The 22,342-nt window shown below is 44.0% G+C and overlaps 2 protein-coding genes across 5 annotated transcripts in view; both read left to right on the forward strand.

Annotated features, from left to right (window-relative positions):
- The window catches only part of dclk1a (doublecortin-like kinase 1a), a 47,793-nt gene that overhangs the window by 19,179 nt on the left and 6,272 nt on the right, over positions 1 to 22,342 (forward strand). For 2 of the 4 annotated variants that reach the window (XM_034606242.1, XM_034606243.1), the window contains exons 6-9: positions 7,631 to 7,725; positions 15,365 to 15,446; positions 20,267 to 20,439; positions 20,824 to 20,943. In XM_034606242.1, the coding sequence (XP_034462133.1) occupies positions 7,631 to 7,725; positions 15,365 to 15,446; positions 20,267 to 20,439; positions 20,824 to 20,943 (470 nt within the window). Of the gene's footprint in view, positions 1 to 6,061; positions 6,246 to 7,630; positions 7,726 to 7,878; positions 8,488 to 15,364; positions 15,447 to 20,266; positions 20,440 to 20,823; positions 20,944 to 22,342 lie in introns of those variants that run through there. The other 2 variants (XM_034606244.1, XM_034606245.1) reach the window with 2 other exon arrangements.
- LOC117774125 (zinc finger MYM-type protein 1-like) lies at positions 16,775 to 19,741 on the forward strand. Its single transcript, XM_034606246.1, has 3 exons — positions 16,775 to 18,491; positions 18,772 to 18,880; positions 19,051 to 19,741. The coding sequence occupies exons 1-3, from the start codon at positions 16,984 to 16,986 to the stop codon at positions 19,576 to 19,578; spliced, it is 2,145 nt and encodes a 714-aa protein (XP_034462137.1). The 5' UTR covers positions 16,775 to 16,983; the 3' UTR covers positions 19,579 to 19,741.

Raw genomic sequence — 22,342 nt, forward strand, 5'->3', positions numbered from 1 at the left:
TTGCCTTATTGTGGTGTATACAGTGTGTAACCTGCTGCTTTTCATTGAGTGTGTGTTTCCTTGTATATGTGTGTGCATGAGGAGTGTGTGCAGCCTCTCAGTCCTAATGGACACAGTTGGGACTTGTTTGCGTCGTAATACTTCCTCATGTGACTGCTTAGTATTTTCAAGCTCATTACTCAATCAGTGTTGCAGACTCACATCGAAGGAAAACAGTATGAATACACACTGCGATGAAATCAGAGCTCAGTGTGTGGAGTGTCTGGCAGTGTCAACTGTGTGTGTGTGTGTGTGTGTGAGAGAGTGTGTGTGTGTGATCTGTGTCTCGGAATATATGAATTCAAAATGAGAATGATTTCATAAGGGAACGGAGAAAAAGGCAAACAGAGAGGTAAAAAAAAGCGAGCGAGGGAGCGGGAATGAAGATGAGAGGGAAAGAAGAGGGGAAGAGGTTGATGATGCAATCCTGCAGCTCCCCACCGGCCGCCCTTCACCTGATACACTTAAAAAACGCAATAAAATGGTCAGAGCTTGCTATTGGGGCTTCTGCATTGTTTATGGCTGTTTATAAAAAAGCCAAAAAAGTATTTTGATGCAAGAATCAAAAATAAAAAAAAGTGCCAATACACAGCAGAGTGATAATTGAAAACAGCTGAACGCAGCGCTGTGTGTGGCAAACACAAGAGCTGCTGAGGACTTGGCGATCGGCTCCGAGCTTCACCAAATATCTGGTTGTTCTTTTTCCTGATTGCACAGCTTGTGTTGTGGCTCCATGTAAAAAACTCCCAGTTATGCAACAGCACACTTGACTGCTCCTTCTCACTATTATCGCTTCTGTGATTGAGGTGCATGGAGAGACGTTAAGGTTGGGGATGATTCAATTGGGTGATGCAACGCACAGAAATCCCCCAGAAGGGAGCAAGTCTACCTGCAGCCGAGGCCCTCACGGACACACACGGACACACACGGACACACACACGCTTCTTATGTATATCTCCTATAATGAAAACCTGTAGTTGTTGATATGTTTTGTGCTGAGTTGTGCGGCAGCAGTGAAGAGCAAGGCGGTGGAGAGAAACAACTGGGGCGAGGAGAGAAAGTTCTGGATGTTGACGGCTTGAAAACTTTGGGGAAAAGGTTATGAGAGTGAGTCATGCGCGATCTGATCTCGTCGGCTGAAGCAAGTCTGGAATCAAGGTGCACTGGAGTGTGTGTGTGTGTGTGTGTGTGTGCGCGCGTGTGCGTGTGTGTCTGTGTGTGTGTGTGTGTGTGTGTAGAGGGAGAGAGGTAGAGATAAGACTGACTCGTCTTGGTTGCCATAGAAACATAGCACAGTAGGAGCATGTAGCTACAGACACAATAGTCTGTGACGGCCATATTTGGCAGTGACTTCCGGTGAAGTGGCCTGCGGCAGAGCTGACTGATGCTGGGTCCTCGCTGGAACCCTGAGTCAGACCGTCCTGAAGGATGTTTCCCTGCAGGCGCCGCTTCAGCCACAGACATCATCACATGTCCCCAGATTGCTGTCGACAGCTCTGTACTGCGTTTTGTTTTCAGTCCCCGAAACCTCATCAGTTTGCACCAGGAGAGTTTGTGTTGGAGCGACGAGAGATGATAGGAAATAACTGATGGATCCTGACAGTTTGTGTGAGACTGATGGTAACAGTCAATAACAGTTGTGTCTGTGTGTGTCTGTTCCTCACTGAGATCTTGTCTCAAATCTAATAATGAACATAAAAAACATTTAGATGTGATAAAGCAGAATACCTCATATGTAAGAAGGAAATTAGAGATTTCTGAACAGATCCAGTGTGTTACAGTGGTTTGATGTTTATGATGATGATGAGAGGAGCCTTTCCTTTACAAGTGTGGAATTTATTTAATATTTGAGAAACAGTGAGTTGAGTTTTTGGAACTATTGAAATTGTTTCTTATCCTGTCAAACTGTTGCTGAAAGGATTAGTCAGTTAATTAATTAGCTGATCTACACAAAATTAATCCTTATTTTAGATAAATGCAAAAATACCAGATATTGACGGGTTGAGCTTCTCAAAAGTGACGACCTGCAACTTTTCTCTGTTGTGTATAATTGTAAATTCAACATGACTAAATAAAAGCAATTGGAAAGTTGGAATTAAAATAGGATTCTCACTGTTTTCTGAAAGTCTATTGACTAAACATTTAGTCAGTTAATCAAAAAAGTAATTAACAAATCAACCAATAATGAAAATAATTCTTAGCTGCAGTTTGGAAATCGATATAAATACTCACAGGACAAATATATAGAACATCTGCAATGTAGATGGGTAGAGAGTAAGAGATTTAAAGATAATAAACAACTCTGCAGATCTCAAGGTTTTCTGAAAACAGCCTCCAAGTCCCATATTCATTTTTCTTTCAGCCAACACACATGCTAATAAAAAAAATTCTTCATTATATGTAATAATCTGGGCTGGAGGAGCTGCACAGAGGTGATGTGATGTGTAAATGATGTCTGAGGCAGTGAGAGAGAGAGAGAGAGAGAGAGAGAGAGAGAGAGAGAGAGAGAGAGAGAGAGAGAGAGAGAGAGAGAGAGGGGGAGGAGGAGAGTGAGAGAGATTTTAACACAACACGTTGTTAAACACCACCTGGTGTCCCTCTGTGTGTCTGGCCGCTTCGCATTGTGTGCGTTTGCAGCTGAGACCTCGACACCACTGAGGTGCAGGAGTGTGTGTGTGAGGGACACACAAACAGACTGGTGAGACAGACCGACAGACAGTCGCACAAACAGACTGGTGAGACAGACAGACAGACAGTCGCACACTTGTAAACACACACACACAAACACAGACACACACACACACACACACACATAGAAGACAATCAGAAGTTTTGAATGAATGAATTTACGAGCGACTGATCACAGAAGTAAAATATTTTTACATATAATTCAGAAAATAACACTCAAAGACACAATGATGGATTTGAACACGCAGAATCAATTTAGAAACACGGTAATAACTAATTAATTGTTATCAGGCTGCTTCCTGTAGCCCAGAATGTTCCTCTCTGTCATTTATCTTATTAAAAAACATTAAAGCATTAAGACTTATTGTATGTTTGGGAGGTGAATCACACTGTGGCTCTTAATCAAGAGTCTTAATCATCATTACTCATCAAATACTAATTGTGATATAAATTAAGAGCCTCAAAGTGACTGAATGTGCGACACTAAAATTAGTATGTTTATCTGATTAAATCTTAAGATACAAATTACACCTTTACTTTTTCTCACTCTCGGCATCGACGACAACAAGCTGATTGAATTTCCGTCTCGTTTGAAATATCACTGTAACCAAAAGATATCCACCCTCACGTTATAGATCATCTGATGGTGGTATATATACGTCCTATAAGTTCTGTGTATGTATACGTGTGAGTGGGTGTGAGCGGGTTCTTGTGTGACAGCCTGACACTGTCATCACTCTGATCTCACAGCCCCAGATCAGCTCTCTGCACACACACACACACACACACAACCAGAATAATGTGAGAAAACTAATTTGCACTCATACATAGTTTCTCGCCGCGTCCCGCCATCTGTCTCCCTGCTCTCCTCCGATGCCTCATGTCAGCTAATTTTAACAGAGGGCTAGAGACGGTGCCAACGAGCATCACGCTGATACTTAGGGGTCTCGCCGTTGTCTCTCTGTCACGAGCAACACCGCACGACTTTACGTGGAAGTGCGCGGGGCTGACGACCAACAAATAAAACCCCGTGGATCAGCTGCTGGGACACTTCCTGAGCTGTGATCGCACCACGTTTGCTGCCGTTGCCACTTTTTCTTCTCTATAAAAACCTACACGGTACAAACCAGATGAGCACAGGGAGTGAGTGAAATAACAGAGGCTGCAAGGAAAATACTAATCCACGGCTTGGGCAGTATTGATATTTGCTGTAAGGGCGAGATTAAAACAAGCCTCGAGGCAGATTTGTGTTTATGAAGCAGCGATGTGTTTATGATTCTGAGATGTTTGGCTCCTATTTCTTTAGGAGAAGATGTCCCAAAACTTTCTGTTTGTCATTTCTGCTAAACCTGCTAGTTTCATGTGATGAGTTTTCCCAGATTTCCCTTTTGACGGACTTCATAGAGACGATGCATTAACTTCCACATTCCATCCTATGTTTATATAAAGAACCGTATGCGTTTGTAATTATAATATAATAATTACCACAGAGAATGTGTGTGGTGAGATGCAGTTCTTAAAATAACTGTGTGATTATATGCTTGTGCGTTATGGAACGTGTAGGATAATATGATGAGATGTATAGTGAAGGGTGTGATTGATTGGTAGTCAAGACTCATTAATCCATCAAGGCTGTTATGCATTCAGTCTTTTCAAAGATGAGTCTGATTTAACAGGTTCAAGGTGATCCAGGATTTATTCGTCTTTCTAGAGATTCCTGTGTATATATGAATTGACCCATTTAAGCTAAATGTCGAATTTATTGCTTGTCAATTGTAAAAAAAAAAATGATGAATGAAAAGATGCACTCCTGCCACATTCAAAAAATATTTTTCACTCTGTGATGTTTTATCATACTACTGTTGCATTTTTTAGCCACACTATGGAATCCACCACTCTAGTCCAGGCTGAAATATCTTAACAGCCACTGGATGGATTGCTGTCACATTTTGTGCAGACATTCATGGTCCCCAGAGGATGAATGCTTATGACTTGTAACGATGCCCCGACTTTTCCTCTAGCGCCACCTTGAGGCAGGCAGTTGTGGTTTTGAGTGAAACGTCAACAGCTGCTGACACTTCTGTTCCCCTCAGGATGAGTTGAAACTTGCCCTCTAACTTTTCATCTGTGCCATCAAGGTTTTCATTTGCTCTATAGGTTTATGACCAAATAGAGCAAAACTAATTGCATCCCCATCAGCTTCAGTTTTAGCTTTAGTTTTGGCATTTAAATGCTTGGATTGAGTCGTAGGTGTTTTATACTGTATGTTACATGTTTTGTTTTACATTGTTAGCCACCATTTTGACTCTGTATCTCATTGTGATGCCATGTTATGATGCTTAGACCTTTTATAAAACATGGCACAGCTGGAGACAGGCGGGCACATCAGGTGCTATCCTGTATTCACAGCTCAGCTCACTTGTGAAGTCTTGTGCAAAGAAGCTGAAACACACAAGCCAGAGGGGCGGCTGAGGGGGTAGAGTGGTCATCCTCTAACCAGAGGGGAGGGTCAGCAGTTCGATCCCAGTCTTCCTCATCTGCATGACAAAGTGTCCTCGGGCAAGCTACTGAACCCTGTAAATTGCTTGCAGTGGTCGTCAAGACTAGAAACGCTGCTATATAAATACAGACCATTTACCATCTTATGTAGCTCAAATCCACCTCTTCTCCTCCACAGCCGATAAAAACTAATAGAGAGAAACCGTTAGACATGTGTTCACCCGGCAATCGCTCTTATCCAAAGTGTCTCGCTCCTCTACATTTTAACACTTGGACATCTCGATCATCCTTCATCCAAAACATGTGTGCTGCCACTCATGTTTCAGATTCTTGACCATCGCTCAGCGTTAAGGCTTCATTCTATGTCATCATGAGTGAGTCAGTCAGTGCAGGGCTGCAGGAGTAAGAAAAACAAGCCTGATATGCAGAGCAGAGCTGCAGCGATGCTTTGGGGATGTTTGGACAACAAAGTGCCATGCTCTCTCTCTCTCTCTCTCTCTCTCTCTCTCTCTCTCTCTCTCTCTCTCTCTCTCTCTCTCCCTCTCTTCCCTCTCTCCTCTCTCTCCCTGTGTCTATCTTTCTCTTTCTATCACTCTTTGTCTCACTCTTTACATCTTTCTATTTCTATTTCTCTCTCTCTCTCTCTCTCTCTCTCTCTCTCTCTCTCTCTCTCTCTCTCTCTTTCTCTTTCTATCTATGTCTATCTTTCTCTTTCTATCTCTCTTTCTCTCTCTTTCCCTCTCTCTATTTATCTCTCTCTCTCTCTCTCTCTCTCTCTCTCTCTCTCTCTCTCTCTCTCTCTTTCCCTCTCCCTCTCCTCGGTGCGCGTCAGCCTTTGCGCAAGCATCCCTCCTCCCCGCCTCTCCGGTGTAGTACAGCGCTGCTCCTTCTCTTCCATTCACCACAGTTTACTATCACCCTCGGACGGAGCTCGTGCAGAGGTGCTGTCCATCTCCTCCTTCTCCTCTGTTCACGTCTCTGGATTATCACTGTGTTTTCCGTCATGCTGGAAGAGGAAGGTAGGACCATTACATGTGCGGCGGCGTCTGTCATATTCCCTTCGAACGAACGCGTAAACTTCACGCGTCCTTGCTCCTTGTGTGTTCCCTCGGACATGCATGTGTCGCCACCGGTGTGTTTTTGGATGCCGGCCACTGTGTGGTTGTGTAGTACTATGAGGTCAATGGGAGATGTGATGTTAATGCTGTGCCGTTGTGTAACCGGGAGGAGTGTCTGTCCGTGTGCGTAACGCTGATGCTGAATTTCATCAATGGAGGTGTCTGGGAACGGGGCGAAAAAAAAAAGCAGTTTATTGCATTGGCCTACTTCGTTTCTCAATAAGACAACAGACTCGTGTAATGCGATGGCGGCAGATGTTATTTCATTCTGCTGTGCACGGGTTCCATCCTCTGTGGTCTGAATAATTCACAAAGTTATCTGATCTCTGCAGGGGAACAATAAACATTTTACAGTGACGGTGGGAGCAAAGGTTTCATTTTTCTCCTGCATCAAATGGGACTGGCTCTGGAAATGTCATTGGCTTTGACTTATAATGTGAATTCAATGCAAAAAGAAAAAAGAATAGCCTGATTTTTAATATGCTTTTTTGAAAATCTACACTGGATCTTTTATTTATTTGGATTGCATGAGGATCCACAATGCAACTGCTTTATTGACCACTGACTCCCCCTCCCTGCAGCTTCACAGACCGGTGGTTCAGGCAGGGCAGCCTGGAGTTGACTTGAGGTTAGGCAGTGTCTGGCATAGAGCCAAGAGAAAATGGCCCATGTCTTCAGTCAGATGACAAACAGGGCTGGTGTTTTGTGTGCAGGTCTGATGCTGCTGTAGGTGACGCTCGCCGTCTGACTTGTGCTCGACCGCACACACTCGGATTCAGGGGCAGCGTTGATTAATCCAATGTTCCTGTTTAATAATGAGGTGGTGCCGCTGGGGTTTTTGTTGCCGTGCCGCAGCTGGAAGAAGTAGATCAGGCTGAGAGGTCACAAGTGCATTTAACAGAGGGGGAAGTGGTGAAAATGAGGACAGCCTGTGTTGTATGTAGAGCGTGTTGTGATTGTTAGACGCACATATGTTTGAAGGTTCGGATTGGTTTTACCAACAGGGTTTGTATTTTGGCTGAAATAAAAAGAAAAAAAGAGCAGTGTGTACTTCAGTGCTCTTTTCCGTTACACCCCCACCTCTCCTCCTCGTCCTCCTCATCCTCCTCTGCCTCACTCGTGTGAATGGATGGATGCTGAGGGGCGGAAGTGTGGGCTGCTGCCAGACACTCGGAAATATAGCTGTTCCAGAAAAATGTGGATTCACCCTGAAAGGATCATCTATTTCAATATTTCTCTCCCGGTCTCACCCTGCTCCATTTCCTCTCTCGCCCTTCTCCCTCCAGTGAACGGGACGCCGGCCAGTCAGCTCTCCACTCCTCATTCGGGAAAATCTCCCAGCCCCTCCCCGACCAGCCCGGGCAGCCTCAGCCAACGCCGGGTAATACACGGACACACACACACACACACACACACACACACACACACACACACACACACACACACACACACACACACACACACACACATACACACACTCATCCTTTACATTTAGTGACACTGAATCTATAACACATTCCCTCTATGTTCTCAGGAAAAGGACAAAGCTGTGACTGAGCATAGGCCGACCACATCTTAGAGATGTTAGAATACGAAGGAACCACAACATCCCAGCATCTATAATGTCTCAGAAAGGGACGAGGTGTTGACCTTTGACCTCATGCTGTGCTGCCATGGGAGTCCATGACTGGCAGGCTCATGTTAAGACCCACTTATGTTACAACTTTTATGTTAATTTGACTTAAAGGGCAAATCCCCCCCCTTTCGTGCTGATTCCCTGTCACATTCCCACAAATGCTGACGTAAAGGTCTTCGTGCAGAACTCTCTCTGCCTTTGGTAGCTCAACAGCGAATTATGCTATCACTGACTTTTCCATGTGACCCCATCTGTCAGACGGCAGTTTGTCTGATCTAATCTGATCTAGAGATGAGGCCGACAATTGGCTTTGTGCTTCAACCTTCAACCTTTTTATTCTGCTTAAAAAAAAAAAAAAAGGGTTTGCATCCCCTGTTAGCTACCAGGCAGCGCTTTTCTGCATGTTGTCATAAAGGAAAGACCCAAACATTACTGATCTTTTGATCAGGGACGACTTTTTTTATCACGTTGTGTCATTTTGTACATGTCCTATTCTGTGAAGGTTTTAGAAAGACAGTTTTATACTAGTATATTCGATCATTGCAGCCAGTTATTGGCCTGGGTTTTAAAAACATGTGTTGAAACGTCCAAACTCTATTTTCTGTAGCGAACAGTGAGGAAAGGGTCTGAGATGCAAACTCGCTTTGTGCACTGTATATCTTGTTGTCACTGTAAAATACTGCTGTGCAGAGCAGGAGCATGCAAGTGAACCGGATAACCTTGAATCTCACATTAGAGAGGTTAAGTTCATGTTCAGGGTGACGTCTGTGTGTTTGTGCGTTCGTTCAAGTATGTGTTAATCCAGTCCTTGACAGTGATGGTGAGCTTTTAATATCAGCCTCAATCCCAACAGCCGCTCTTTAATTTGCAGGAGCCTCCTAAGCCCGTTGCTGATCTAGATCCCGCTCCATCGTAAACAAACACTCACACGTTCGGTTCACGTCACACACACATCAGAGCAGTGTGTGTGTATGTGGACCTGGGATTTGTTCATATGGGCTCCAGCCTGCATTTGGACCAAATGAAAACTCAGTATGAGTAGAGTATGAGTATGTAATTATTTAGATATTTATTGGTGCAGGCACAACACTTTTTTAGGGTATAGAAAGCAAGAAAGTGGAGTGATTGTATATTACTTTTGCACAGAATTGAGTGCGTGTGGCTGTGTGTATGAGTGACTATACTAGAGCCACAGACACAACCAAATATATAGATCCTGAATTAAGAAAATAAACATATTTATTTGACGTATTTGACATAAATATACATCATTTCTGCTTTGTTTATTCTGTACAACAAAAGTTTTCCTATCAGTGCGTATCGACAAACATAAACGCCGATACCGTCTGTCTGATCTGTCTGTTAAAAGGCTCATATCGGCCGATAAATTGGTCGGGCTCCACCATGTACACTAAAATCAGCGCGGTATACAGAATTCATCTCTTGCTTCAGTCTCTTGCTCCAGTTGACGGTGGAGAGATTGGCCCTCAGGCTTGTGACTCCATCAGTGATGGGGTTGTATTGATGTGATATGAAGGTCAACCATGGCAACAGGAAACAGATCAAATTGGGGCTGCGGGGACTGAGAGGAGGTCAAGGTGCAGTGGAGCTTCCACAGTCGTCTGCACAAAGGAAGTGGGTCAGCACAGATCGAATGGGAAGGAGGATGGGAGGCGCACTCGTCTATAAACTCGCTTTCTTTCTTTCCGTCGACTCGACGAGTAAATAACTGTGGGACAGTTAATTATTTAATATAATTATTGTATTATAATTAAGATCATTATAAGTCATCAGTTTCAGTTGCTCTGTTCTTTCCTCCCAGTCACAGTTTCAGAGTAAGATTCTGGCTACCCATGATGCACTGAGAAATCACATATGTTTCCCCCTCCCTCTCCACAATCAGCCACGCTGTTTGTCGTTCTGCTTCCACCCACTTTTCTCCATCAAACCTTAACCTCCACAAATCAGCCGCGTCGTGCAGTCCTGACCTCAGTGTAACGACATTTAAATTGTAGTTTTACACGACGAGCTGAGCGTGTGTGTTTCTCAAACAGAGATTATTCCAGGCTTTGCACTCACAGCCACTCCATGCTAAGCCTGCACCGCTCTTGCCCGGAAAGAAGGAGAGGAAGCCTCGCAGCCCATTATCTCTCCCCTCCACTCTGCAGCTCCTGCCATATTACAGTGTCATTCTCTCCCGCACTTCCTACTTTTCCCCTAATCGTCTCGTTAGCGATCCTCCCTCTTTCCTCGTCCTCCCCGACACTTTCTAATTTCTCCCCCACCCATCCCCCTTTCTCTCTCCCCCATGTGAAAGAGTATTAACTTCACAGGGAGAAATTATATTCCACCAGTTCCCCTTGTAGATTAATTCTAAGCTTCTTTGAGCAGTAGGCGCCAAGTTCCCGACACTATAATTTCACATTTCCTCTCCGTCTATGTTCCCCTTATCTGTAAACATGCAGGAATAATCGTAGAGTACTCAAAGTCAAATCCTGTAATTGTTACGCTTACAATGGCAAGTGAGTATGTTCCTCGCCCGTGTGGCTAAAATGCATAACAAACCGTGACTCAGAAATTACCCTTTTCTCTGGTTTAAAAATAGCTCAAATCTTTTTGCCAGTAAAGCTCTGAAAGCTTCCACAAACTATTCACCATGCATGAAGCCTCAGTGACCCACTACGAGCATTGCATTTAGAACGTTCACCTCTCTGGACCCTGCATTTAAACACTAACAGGCACTTTGCTGCCTGAAGTAGGTTGATCGCTCGGTTCAGACCATCACAGCCTATTTCCCTGAGCAGAACATACAGACCTATAGCGTCTGCTTTTATCTTTTCATTTTCACACATACGTAACTGCAAGCATAGAGAGGTGCACACTTGTACGTTCGTGTTGGCTTCAGAAGAAACACTTTTATACATGCAATTTCCATTTCGTGCAGTTGCTGTTCGCTAGTATGACCCATTTTTATGAATTAGCAACAGGAGCATGATGGTTTACATTCATGAAGTCATCCAGCCTCCCCCTCTTCCTTCTCCTTTGTACTTCTCACGGCCACTTGCTTCACTGAGAGCACTCCAGCTTTCCGTTTTCACGTCGCTGTAATATTTATCATCAACCCTAAAGACACACGCACCCACACAGACAAGAAAACTGTTGTCTGTTTCTGGTTTAAAGCTCGTAACAGATGAAGTGGCCGAGCCGGCGAGGCCACAGCTCTTCCCTCTCTGTTAGAGATGAGAGAAAAAAAAACCCAGACAGGAGAATAAATCAGAGCGGTGACCGACAGACTGAAGGCAAGACAAACAGATGGTGTGTGACTCCAACACACAACTGATTCAGTCAGGTGTCAGCTTGTGTGAGTGTGTGAGAGACAGAGAGAGCTAATTGTTAGCTACAGTATATGTCACCTATACCCTCCTCTCACCATTGAGTCATTCATGTGCATAATCCATTGAGTTGCATGCTCCATCTCTTTTTCTTATCGTCCATATTTTGTGTTGGGTGATTCATGATTAAATTATGTGAGTGTGTGTGTGTGTGTGTGTGTGAGAGAGAGAGAGAGAGAGAACGAGGGCAGACTGAGCCAGCATGTGTGTATTATGAACTTGTGAATTATTGTCTCATCTCATCCATGTGACTGTGTTGTTACTAAGGATTGTATTTGTTATTTGTTGTGTTGTTGTCATTAGATGGTTTGTTCATTTCTGTTCCTGTCGCTGCCAGAGAGACTGGCGGCAGCACGCGAAGGAAACTGGTGCACTGGCTTTAAAAAACATTCCAACGTGGTTTCCTATTTACATATTTTTTTTTATCCCATCTGAGAATCTGTAACATGAAGATTTGCACTGCCATGAAAGATATGTAAATATGAAAGGTATCTGTGGCAAATTCTCTTCAATAATCCGGTGCATCATCTGTGTGTTGTGATTTTCTGATGTGAGGCTGCCAGCTCTTCATGGCTCATTTGTTTCTGTTTGTATTTTCCTTGTCTAATGTATTAATTTCCATTTGTTGATGTCAATTAAATTCATTGTCATTTCATTTTCATTTTGTGTTTTTTCCTTTATTCCTTTATTTATTCTCATGTTCCTCATTTGCAATTTATTATTTATTAATATGCAAAAACACCTCATCCATGATAATTTCCAGTGGATGGTGAAAGGTTATAATGGAAATAATTGTGTTATCTACATTTATCAATGGTTCCGCTTTGTTAAACTCACTTCTGTGTTCAGCAGAGCAGAGATTACAACACAATCACAGTCCCGGGGGTGTGTTCATCTCCCCTGTTCCACTGCAGCCCAAGTCTCCGACCAAGTTTTTAATTTCCTCTCGAGCATTTAATCACGTTTCTGTGATTTCCCCAGGATTGCAGCCCATAAGGAACGTGATTGGAAAGCGTGCCTGTGTCCAACTGGCAGAGCAGAGAGACAGAAAACCCCAAACAGGGTTGATCCCTGCAGATCAGGCTCAAATAGATTAGGTTTCCTGTCCGTCTAGACACCAAAATGAGGGCTGTGAAATTTTACCTCCTGTACCTTGTGTTCCTCGTGAGGAATTTAAAACACAACAGTACTTAAATTCTATCAAATCTTGTGTTCCCACTGAAGCAAACACTAATAAATGCTGCTCTTGCTGGATATTGCATGACAGTGAAAGTGAAGAAGTGCTGCTGGAGGAAAGGCTTGGCTCTACCCCTCCTCCTCCAGCTTAAGGGACAGAGCGAAAAGAAGGCTTTAGGACGTGTGGCGTAATCTGATTCAAACAGGGGGCACCGAGGACAAGTCCAGCATTACTCTTAAGTTGGTTATGTAAATCCGCGGTGCATCTTAAATGCCGAATTCCACAATTGGCGGACTTCCTTTTTAACCACAAAATAAAACATCGTCTCTCCCGCCGCACCTCTGCCTCCTGGGCTGATTCCACGTGTTTAAGGTCAATTATGAACATCCTGATGAATTCCTGTTTATGCACTGATCAGTATTCAGCCCGCTGAGTGTTGCCCAACGGGTTTGAAGAGCTGCGGCTCCGGTCATGATGCAAAAGGTTCGTCAGTGTGTTTTTTAGTGGTGTGAGTCACAGCCCAGAGCAAAGAGTGTCGGGGTGCGGAGCCAGGAATAGTGTACGTCGGTCGTATTGTGCAACAGCGAGAAAGCAGGACAGTCTAACAATAACGAGACAAATCTAATGATCAATACGAACCACACCAGACTCCATAGGCTGCATCATTCTTCCTATTTCTTTGTTTCCCTTCCTCCGTCTCTGTTTCTCACTCTGTCTGTCACTCCATCTGTCTCCACAGTCTTCCACACAGCAAAGAGACGCAATGTTCATCGAAGGCACAACCCTATACCTCCCAGCCCGCAGACAGGAAATGGCCATATATAGGCTTTCTGTCTCCACACTGGAAAGTCTCATGATGCTGCCTCTCTCTCCTCTCTGTGAGCAGTTTCCATAGCAACAACATTTTGTTTCTCTCAGTGGCAGGAAGAGGGAGATAGGATTCAAAATGGGAAGGCGAGAGTATAGACGACGGGGCTGGATGTGCGATAAGGGCACAAGGAAGGTGAATATACGAGGCGAGTGGGGACGAGACAATAAAAGAGCAGGAGAATGAACAGGAGGGTCATTGGCTTTTATGGGTATTAAGGGTTTTTCTCCTCTCTGTATCCGGGATGAGCGCCAGACTAAAAACAACATTACATAAACCAAATTCTGCCTGACTCACAGCCACACTCACCTGGGTGGCTCTGAGGCCGCGGCAGTAGAGATGAGTAAAAGAGCCGACAGTTACTTGGCCCCGGATACAGGGCAGCTCAGCTCTGAAAATAGTTTTCAGATCTAAGTCGTTACGATGGGTGGCCTTTTCCCCTCTGACAAATCAACTCTCTCGCCTGTTTCTGACTGGACGCCACAGAAACAAGAGCTTCACATGAGGCCTGGGTTCAAAGAAAATGAGATCAGAAGGGAAAAAATTGTTTTATTTCCTGGAAAAAACACATGTTACATTACGATAGATCACTTTTTTCCTCTATACGATGGATAAGATCTGTTCCCCCTGGTCTGCACGGTTGTTGAAGACCCACGTTGTAAAAATGGGGAACATGATGTGCGATTTAATTCGACACCATCTTAAGACGTTTTCTTTTGTGAACCTTAACTATTCCATAATAATGTATCGCTATAATACTTCGATGCCAAATCAGCCAGCCACCAGGGGGACATCCAGGTGTTTTGGCTTCACTTTTGGGCGGCTGTCATTTGTCCGTCACTTCAATTCAAATGATAATTTCTCAGGACCGACTGATTATTGAATTCACGCATCACAACAGGTGACTTTACCATGACCGAACGTCAAAACACAAGTCCGGCTACACCTCAACATTTCAGGCAAGTTGCACATGCAGACACACACGGTATAGAACAAACTGCACTTGTTTATAATTCACATCTGTTCAGGGGCTCTCCTTTTATTGTAGAAAAAAGTGTGAGGGTCCGACTACATGTGCCAGTTTCACCTGTGGGATTTGTTTGAGTGCTGGAAACCTCCAAACCCCAAAGGTGCTTTACTGCTGCTGTGTGTTCAGGAAACACTGCGAGGCAGGAGAGAAGAATCTGAGCGGAGATGGATATCGAAAACATAAATCTTACAAACGAAAGGACAGCCAAACCCCGAACAAATAGAGTGGACGAATTTCAAAACTGTCAACAGGCAAGCTGAGAAATAGAAATGCGAGAGGGGCGGATTCTCATTTACAGTCCTGACTCCATCCTCGCTCCCCATCCTTGTTGCTTCCATGACAACCAGACAGAGGGTTACGAGGTGGAGACCGTAATGAGTTTTTGTCTTTGGATAGACGCAGACGTCGCATCTCAGCCCCTCTCCTTCCTCCTCCTCCTCCCCCTAATGACCCCCTACTTAGCAACCGCATGAAAGGTGATATTCATCCGCCTTTGATAGCGTCACCAAAACCTGTATTTGTTATGTTTATGTTATGGTTTAGTGGTGAGGAGTGAAAAGAAAGGGGTGATTAGACAGGAATTTATGTTTTGTGAATGGAGAGGAGCTTATTGGGCTGCATGTTTGTGTGCACACATGCACGCAGGTGGTTTGCAGAATAAGAAACAGATTTATATTCAGCTCAAGTAGCTTAAGCAAATCGGTTCTGGGTGTTTTCATGGACACTGTGTTCATGCAGCACAATAACAGGCAGACTGGAGGATGTTCTGGGGATGAAATGAGTCGTCTATTTTCAGGATTGTCGCAGGAGGGACAGTTTCATTGTATTTTATTGAATGTCAGGTGGCTTACAAACTATTTCCGGCAACACTACAGATTCAAGTAATCACCTTCGTCTTGCCGCTCTTCTCTATGCAGGGGTCCCAGGGTTCTTCCACCTCTCTGTCTTCCGCCAAAGTCTCCAGCTCCGGGGAAGATGGGGACGGACTCGTCACTGAAGGTGAGAAAACTCAACACGTCCCATCTGTGCGTTAGTGGGCAAAGGTGATGGAAATCATGCATGTCTGAATCATGTTCATGACCTTTGATGCATCTCCATCTCATCCATCTCTTCTGTATGTGTTCTTCCACTGGTTTGTACTTTCTGTTCTCGCCACCTCTCCCCTCCACCTTTCTTCACCCCCTCCCCCAACTTCATTCCCCCCCGAGTTTTTGATTACTTTTTCAATAGAGATCTGAAAACGAGAGACATTTACAATCAGCAAATAAATACGGCACAACAAAGAGTTGATAAATAAAAAGCAACACAAGAACAGAACAGTAAAACAATTACAAGAATTGTGAATAACATCAGATAACAAAGATTTCAAATCACCAAGGAGGATGTAAGTCTGCAGTTGTGGGACAGATTGCAGCTCTTTCCATTTAAAAAGGTGGATAATACCAACATTAGTGCGAGTCTTTGTATGTATTAACCAGAGGATATGTTATATTTTGTTGTTTGGCGAACTATGAGTAGTAGAAAGCTTCCTCTCAATCCACTGAATTTAAGAAATAACCACAAACAGTTTTAATCTCTCTGAGTTGGAGAAATCTTAATATCATGTGACATTTATTTTTGATTTTAATCATTTACAGAGGAGCTGGGGAACCTTCCCAAGTGACACGAATAAATTCATGAATTAATGTTCAACCAAACATTCATTGCATATATTCCCATTTTGATTTAACAGTTTGTTCCGCATTTATTTTTCAATTTGCCACTCTGATTACCCTTCGCTAAGCCTCAGTGTGACAAAATGTCATCAGTGGGATGTAACCAGGGCCCTCGTTAACTTTAAAATTCATATTTTTTTTAATTGTCATGGGCTCAATGATCATACGCTATTTTAAAAACCTCTATTTTAGTAAGATATGGTTTTATTATAAGAATTGTGTTATTATCAGATTCTGTGCTGTCTGTATTTGTTTTTCATCCATTTCATAAGTCCTCTTACTTACTTGTAAATATGTTGTATTAATCACACTGTTATGGTCAATTAGACGGATTCAAATTCAGCTTTGTCTCTTCTATAATAAAACGTGACAACATACTGATGGGAGTGAAATGTCAGACTCCACAGATAAAGGTGCAGGTCACATTTAAAAACAACATAAAACACATTAAGAGACAATATCCAACAGAGAAATCCTTCTCTAGCCATTGTGGAGAGTGTGTTTTTTTCTAATTAAAAAAAACTAACATTAACTATTATAACTTTTTTAATTATTTAAAATTCACAATAACGTGTGTTGTATGAGACATAAATAAATATGTTCAGGGCACAGGCTGTGGTTCAGGGGCGCTGGACACGTCGCCCATAAAGCAGAGACGAGTAGCCAATAAGGGACTGTTGCTGGGGAAGATACGCGGGTAGCAAAGTAAATTCGGCCAATCAACATCGTCGGGGGAAAAATCAAAGAAGGGCGATTCTGATAGGGCCCGAGCCCGGTCACTGAGGGTCGGTGGAGGTGGAGGTGAGACGGTAGTGACAACGATGGCCGCGGAAACACACGAACCAGCCGCTCAGCCTCCACACTCGATCCAGTCGCTTCTCTGTAATCCGTTCGAGAGGAGACCTTTGGACGAGCAACTGCAAATTAAAGAAAGCGGACCCGACCAACCTGACATCGCAATCCGCCGGCCCGCCAGCGAGAGAGGTCAAAAGTACAAGCGAGGGTTTTCCCGCAAATGGTACAGGAGGAAGGCTTGGCTAGCGGGATGCGGACAGGTAAAGGCCGTATTTTGCTTCCCGTGTCTACTTTTAAAAACCGCTGGAGCGGACACAGCATGGACGGTTACTGGAATCCGAGATATGAAACATTTATCCGAGAAGATAAAGAAGCACGGGTGTTCGAGGGCGCACCTGGTAAACACAATGGAGCTGGCCATGCTGGGCACAGGTAGCATCGCCGAGCAGCTGGACGAAGGCCACCGGGCCCGGGTGAGAAAACACAACGAGGAGGTTTTTAAGAACCGGCACATTTTATCCAAGATAGTTGACTGTGTCATCTGCGGCGCCTTCGAACTGGATTTGCGCCTCCACGGGGACGCGGATTCCTCGGTCCGGGGGCTGGAAGGTTTCGTGGCTTCGCTGGACTCCGTGCTGGAGGAGCATCTCAAGAAGGCCACAGTGTTCAAAGGCACATCAAAGACAGTGCAACAGGAGCTTCTGGACTCCATGCTGTCCGTTCTTAAGGACTGCATTCTGGACGAGGTCCACGACGCCGATTATCTCGCCATTCAGGCGGACGAGACCACCGATGTGTCCACCCACAGCCAGTTGGTGCTGCTGCTGCGGTACATCGACCGTCACCACAACGTGCAGGAGCGGTTTTTCGAGTTCATCCCGCTTCAGGATGCAAACGGCGACTCAATCGTCACATCGCTGCTGGAGAGGCTGAGCACGCTGCTCCCCGGGGGGCGGGAGAGCCGGCTGATCGCCCAGGCCTACGACGGGGCTGCTGTGATGAGGGGGACAAAAGGTGGAGTTCAGCGTAAGGTGCTGGAAGTTTACGGAAATGCACACTACGTCCACTGCTACGCGCACCAGTTGGACCTCATCATGCAGCAGGCGACGTCACACATCCCCAGGATCAGGACGTTCTTCTCGGACCTCGGTGGGTTCTCTGAGTTCTTCTCCGGGTCCTTCAAGAGAACCGCAGTGCTCGATGAGGTGGTGGCACGCAGACTTCCCGGAACTTCAACAACAAGGTGGAACTTCCACAGTTGTGCTGTTAACACCGTGTTCGAGCACCAGGCCGACCTTCTGCTGTGTGTCCAGACCATCAGAGACTCGAGTCACTTCGATCCTCAAACTGTCAGAGAGGCCGGGGGCTTTGTGAGGATGCTTCAAGACGAAGATTTCTGCTTTTTCCTGGCATTGTTTCACAGGATCATGCCACACGTGGACACGCTGTTCAAACAGTTGCAGAAGAGGAACATTGACTCTGTCATCATCTCAGGAATCATCCAGAGCTTCACCGACCGCATGCAAACGATCAGGTAAACAATTCATTATTATTATTGGCTTAGAAAATATTAAAGATTGAAACAATATCCTCACAATAAGCAGTATGTAAAAACATGAATGTACATGGTTGAACACACTAGAGCAACTAGTAAATACTTAATATTGTAAAGACACAAGGCACAGGAAATCCAATTATAATGGTGTAGATGCAGTTTATTAAACACTGTACACAATGACAGACCTATTTTCATCTTTCCCGCTGGTTAGTTTCTGAAACAATAATTGTGAATTGTAACTTGTGTTTTGTATCAGGGACTCCATTCCTTCTTTGCATGGGCAAGCCAGTGGGTCTGTAGAGCAGCAGCCCATAAAGAAGCGGAGGACACTAGGACCAGGAGAACACCAGCAGTTGGCTACAGAGGTAAGCTGTAACATAATTCTGTTATTAACAATATTTTAGTATTTGTTAAGGTTTAAGGATGTGTAAAATGACCTTTTATCTGTCTGCCTTCTTAAATTATTGGGTACTAATGTAAGAGTTGCACACTTTTTATTCTGCCATGTGACATGTTTATATGTTTCATTTCATAGGTATGTTATACCATTTTGAGCGATGCCAAGGACCGGTTCTCTTTCACCAAGCACCTCATCAGTGCCACCCTCTTACAAGGAGACCTGTTCCCAGAGCACCACAGGAGGTTCCCCGACTCAGCGCTGGATACCACAGTGGAGGCCTACCCCATGTTGAGCAAGGCCAAGCTGAAAACAGAGCTATGCCTTATATATGAGAACAACGAGTTCAGAGCTTGCAGTGGTGCACTGACTCTGTTCCTGTTCTTCATGGAGAACAACCTCCAGGACACATTCACTGAGACGGTCAGTCTCCTCAAAATACTGATCACTACACCCATGACAACAGCAGAATCAGGGAGGTGCTTCTCTACCTTAAACCGGATCAAAACCTTCCTGAGGAACACCAAGACACAGGAACACCTGAATGCTCTGGCTATGCTCTCCATGGAAAAAAAACTAGTCCGAAACATTCCTGACTTCAATAACAGGGTCGTTGAGAGATTTGCTAATCAGAAGGACAGAAGGGCAAAATTCCTGTACAAATAAGATGTCACACACACACACACACACGTTCCCCTGACCCAATCTTTCTTTGAATAAAGTTTACCTCATAAGAAATCCAGCAGTATATGCCTCCTCCTTTTTATTTTGTCTTAATAGTACTGTATATGTTTCAGGAATGTGTACTTAATAAACACTAGTAACCAGACTCAGTCTGTAGTCTAATGATTCATACTCTACTTACTATCTGAGCACAAGGGCAACAACTAATAATAATTTACATTATTTATCAATCGGCTGATTATTATTGTTTTTGTATATATTTGATTTAGTTTTCTGACTAGAAAATGAAAGAATGATTCAGAAAATGACTGACATGCTTATTATTGGAATTTAATAATTACCTACTATTTCAAAAATAACTGGTATCCTGCAGTTTGTGTTAAATCGTACTGGGATGGTTACAGAAAACTGAGTATGGCACAGAGAAGCCCCACCAACAATATTTTTCACCATCCACTGTAGAGATAAGTTTGGGCCCTGGTCCCCAGAGGCTGTGAGGCCACATTGCTAAACACTGTACTAATTATTAGCCATTACAGCCGCTACCCACGCTGGAGACTTTAACAAGATTTTCTATGTCCTCTGTTACCTCTATGCAATCGATTCCTTTCAGTCTGACAAAAGTTTGCAAAACACGTTCAGTTCTAAACCTTGTGTTTCCTCCCTGCAGCCGAGGTTCTCGTGGATGAGGTTCCAGCTGTGCCATCCTACATATCAGACCGTTACAAGGTGGGACGCATGCTCGGCGACGGGAACTTTGCCGTGGTCCGAGAGTGCGTGGAGCACACCACAGGACGGGAGTACGCTCTGAAGATCATCAACAAGGGCAAATGCAGAGGAAAGGTACAGAAGTAGAAGTTTGCTTCACCTAAATGATACTTGTGTTGAAAACTGCTTAAATACATGAAAATGGTTCTTTAGCCTCTGAACATCAGTTCATGATTTCAGTGTCAATAAAACTAACAGAGCTGAGAAAACAAAGAATTAAACAACAAAACTCAGTGAAAACCTTTTCTCAAATCATTTCTTTAAATTCAGCTTTATTTACATGAGCCAATTTTCTGTTCTTTTGGGTGTGGTCACTCACCTCCGACCACACCCATCACTCCGACAGAGGCGGGAAAGATTAAAAAAGCTAAAACGTCTTTTCGCCATCGTAGTTAGGAGACAATATTTCTTCCAGTTTGTTTTCCATGGCTATAAAACTGATTGAAATTCTTTTTCCAGGAGCACATGATCCAGAACGAGGTGGCGATCCTCCGCAGGGTCAAACATCCAAATATCGTGCTGCTGATAGAGGAGGTGGACACGTACAACGAACTCTACCTGATCATGGAGCTGGTCAAGGTGTGTGCCCGTGTTCGTCAACTACCATTTTCTGCAAAGGATTTTGTTTTCATCTGCTGTTCGTTGGTTTGTTTTATGGTGTATTTGTTTGTTTGTCAACAGGATTACACAAAAACGACCAAATGGATTTACACAAACACAAGAACGCTTTAAGTTTTTGCGTCGATCCAGGGGGGGGGGTGTCCAGGATTGGTTTTTTATCGCTTTCTTTAACATTGCGAGTTGTGGCATTTTTTTTGACATTTTCACCAATTTCCCAGGGAATAATTCATGTATCTTGAAAAACAAACAAACCTGTTATCTCAGCTCCACCAATTGTGGAGCTGAGATAATGTGGATTCAGCCGGAAAGCAAAAGTTTAGAGAGATAGATAATTTATTAATCCCAAGGTAAATTTAGTTTATGTATAGTATAACATAATACAGTATATAGCTATAATATATATAGTTTTAGAACTATGTCCAAATTAACATGACAGATTTGGTGCAGCATATAAAGGGACTGTTGGGCCTTGGTGGAGGTTTGCGTTCTGTTGAGTGAGGTTCTAGTTTTGTTATGTTTGTGGTTGGGACGAGGCCGAGATATTTTGCCCGACTGATATAATGGATGCAACTATTGTCTGTGTATGATGATGATGATTATCTCCAGTTAGAGAAGAGCAGGGAGGCAGAATCAGCAACAGACACAGAGCAGCAGCGTTCAGCTACTGAGGCGAACGTTGAATTCCAACCCGTCACCCAGTGTGGGATCGAGAGATAGAGATCTGTGGCCCGGAGCGCTCGTGTGTTCACATTCTTCATTCTCTGAGTCAAGAAATATTTGTGCATAATTCAGAAGGCAGGAATGTGATCCATCTGTTCATGTTGCAGCGTGGAGTACTACAGAATATAGATGAGAGGCAATCTGTTGGAGAAGTGTGTGCACACGTGAGCGCGTCGCAATGGAGAGGAGGCTGAGGATGAATGAGGTGGAGAGAGGGACAGGGAGAGCGAATTCGTAGCGGAGGCAAGAGCAGCATGCAAAAAAGAAATGCTGCAAAATATAACTCAAAGTACTGGTGTGGTTCTAGGCATTTCCCCCTTAATTTCAACTCAGGGGAAAATGCAACAACACACACTGATATTTCAGATAAAAGCGTGCGTCCAACTTTGACAGTTTTGGGAAGTTCCTTTCAGTAAACGACACCCACAAGGTTTTTTTATTTTGATATGTTTTAGAAGAACATGGAACAAGTGGTTTAACTGACATCCTGTCTGTGTGCCACGTGTCTGCACCCCTCTTGAAGAGTCTGCATGTTATTAGCCTTTGCATTTGGGATGAGATGTTTAACAATTGCATGTATAGTTGTGTAACCTCTCACCCAGTGTCCACATACTTTCGCAGAGGCCATGCATATGCC

Source organism: Hippoglossus hippoglossus, chromosome 14, assembly GCF_009819705.1.
Source record: "Hippoglossus hippoglossus isolate fHipHip1 chromosome 14, fHipHip1.pri, whole genome shotgun sequence".
In the NCBI taxonomy this organism is placed as follows: Eukaryota; Metazoa; Chordata; class Actinopteri; order Pleuronectiformes; family Pleuronectidae; genus Hippoglossus; species Hippoglossus hippoglossus.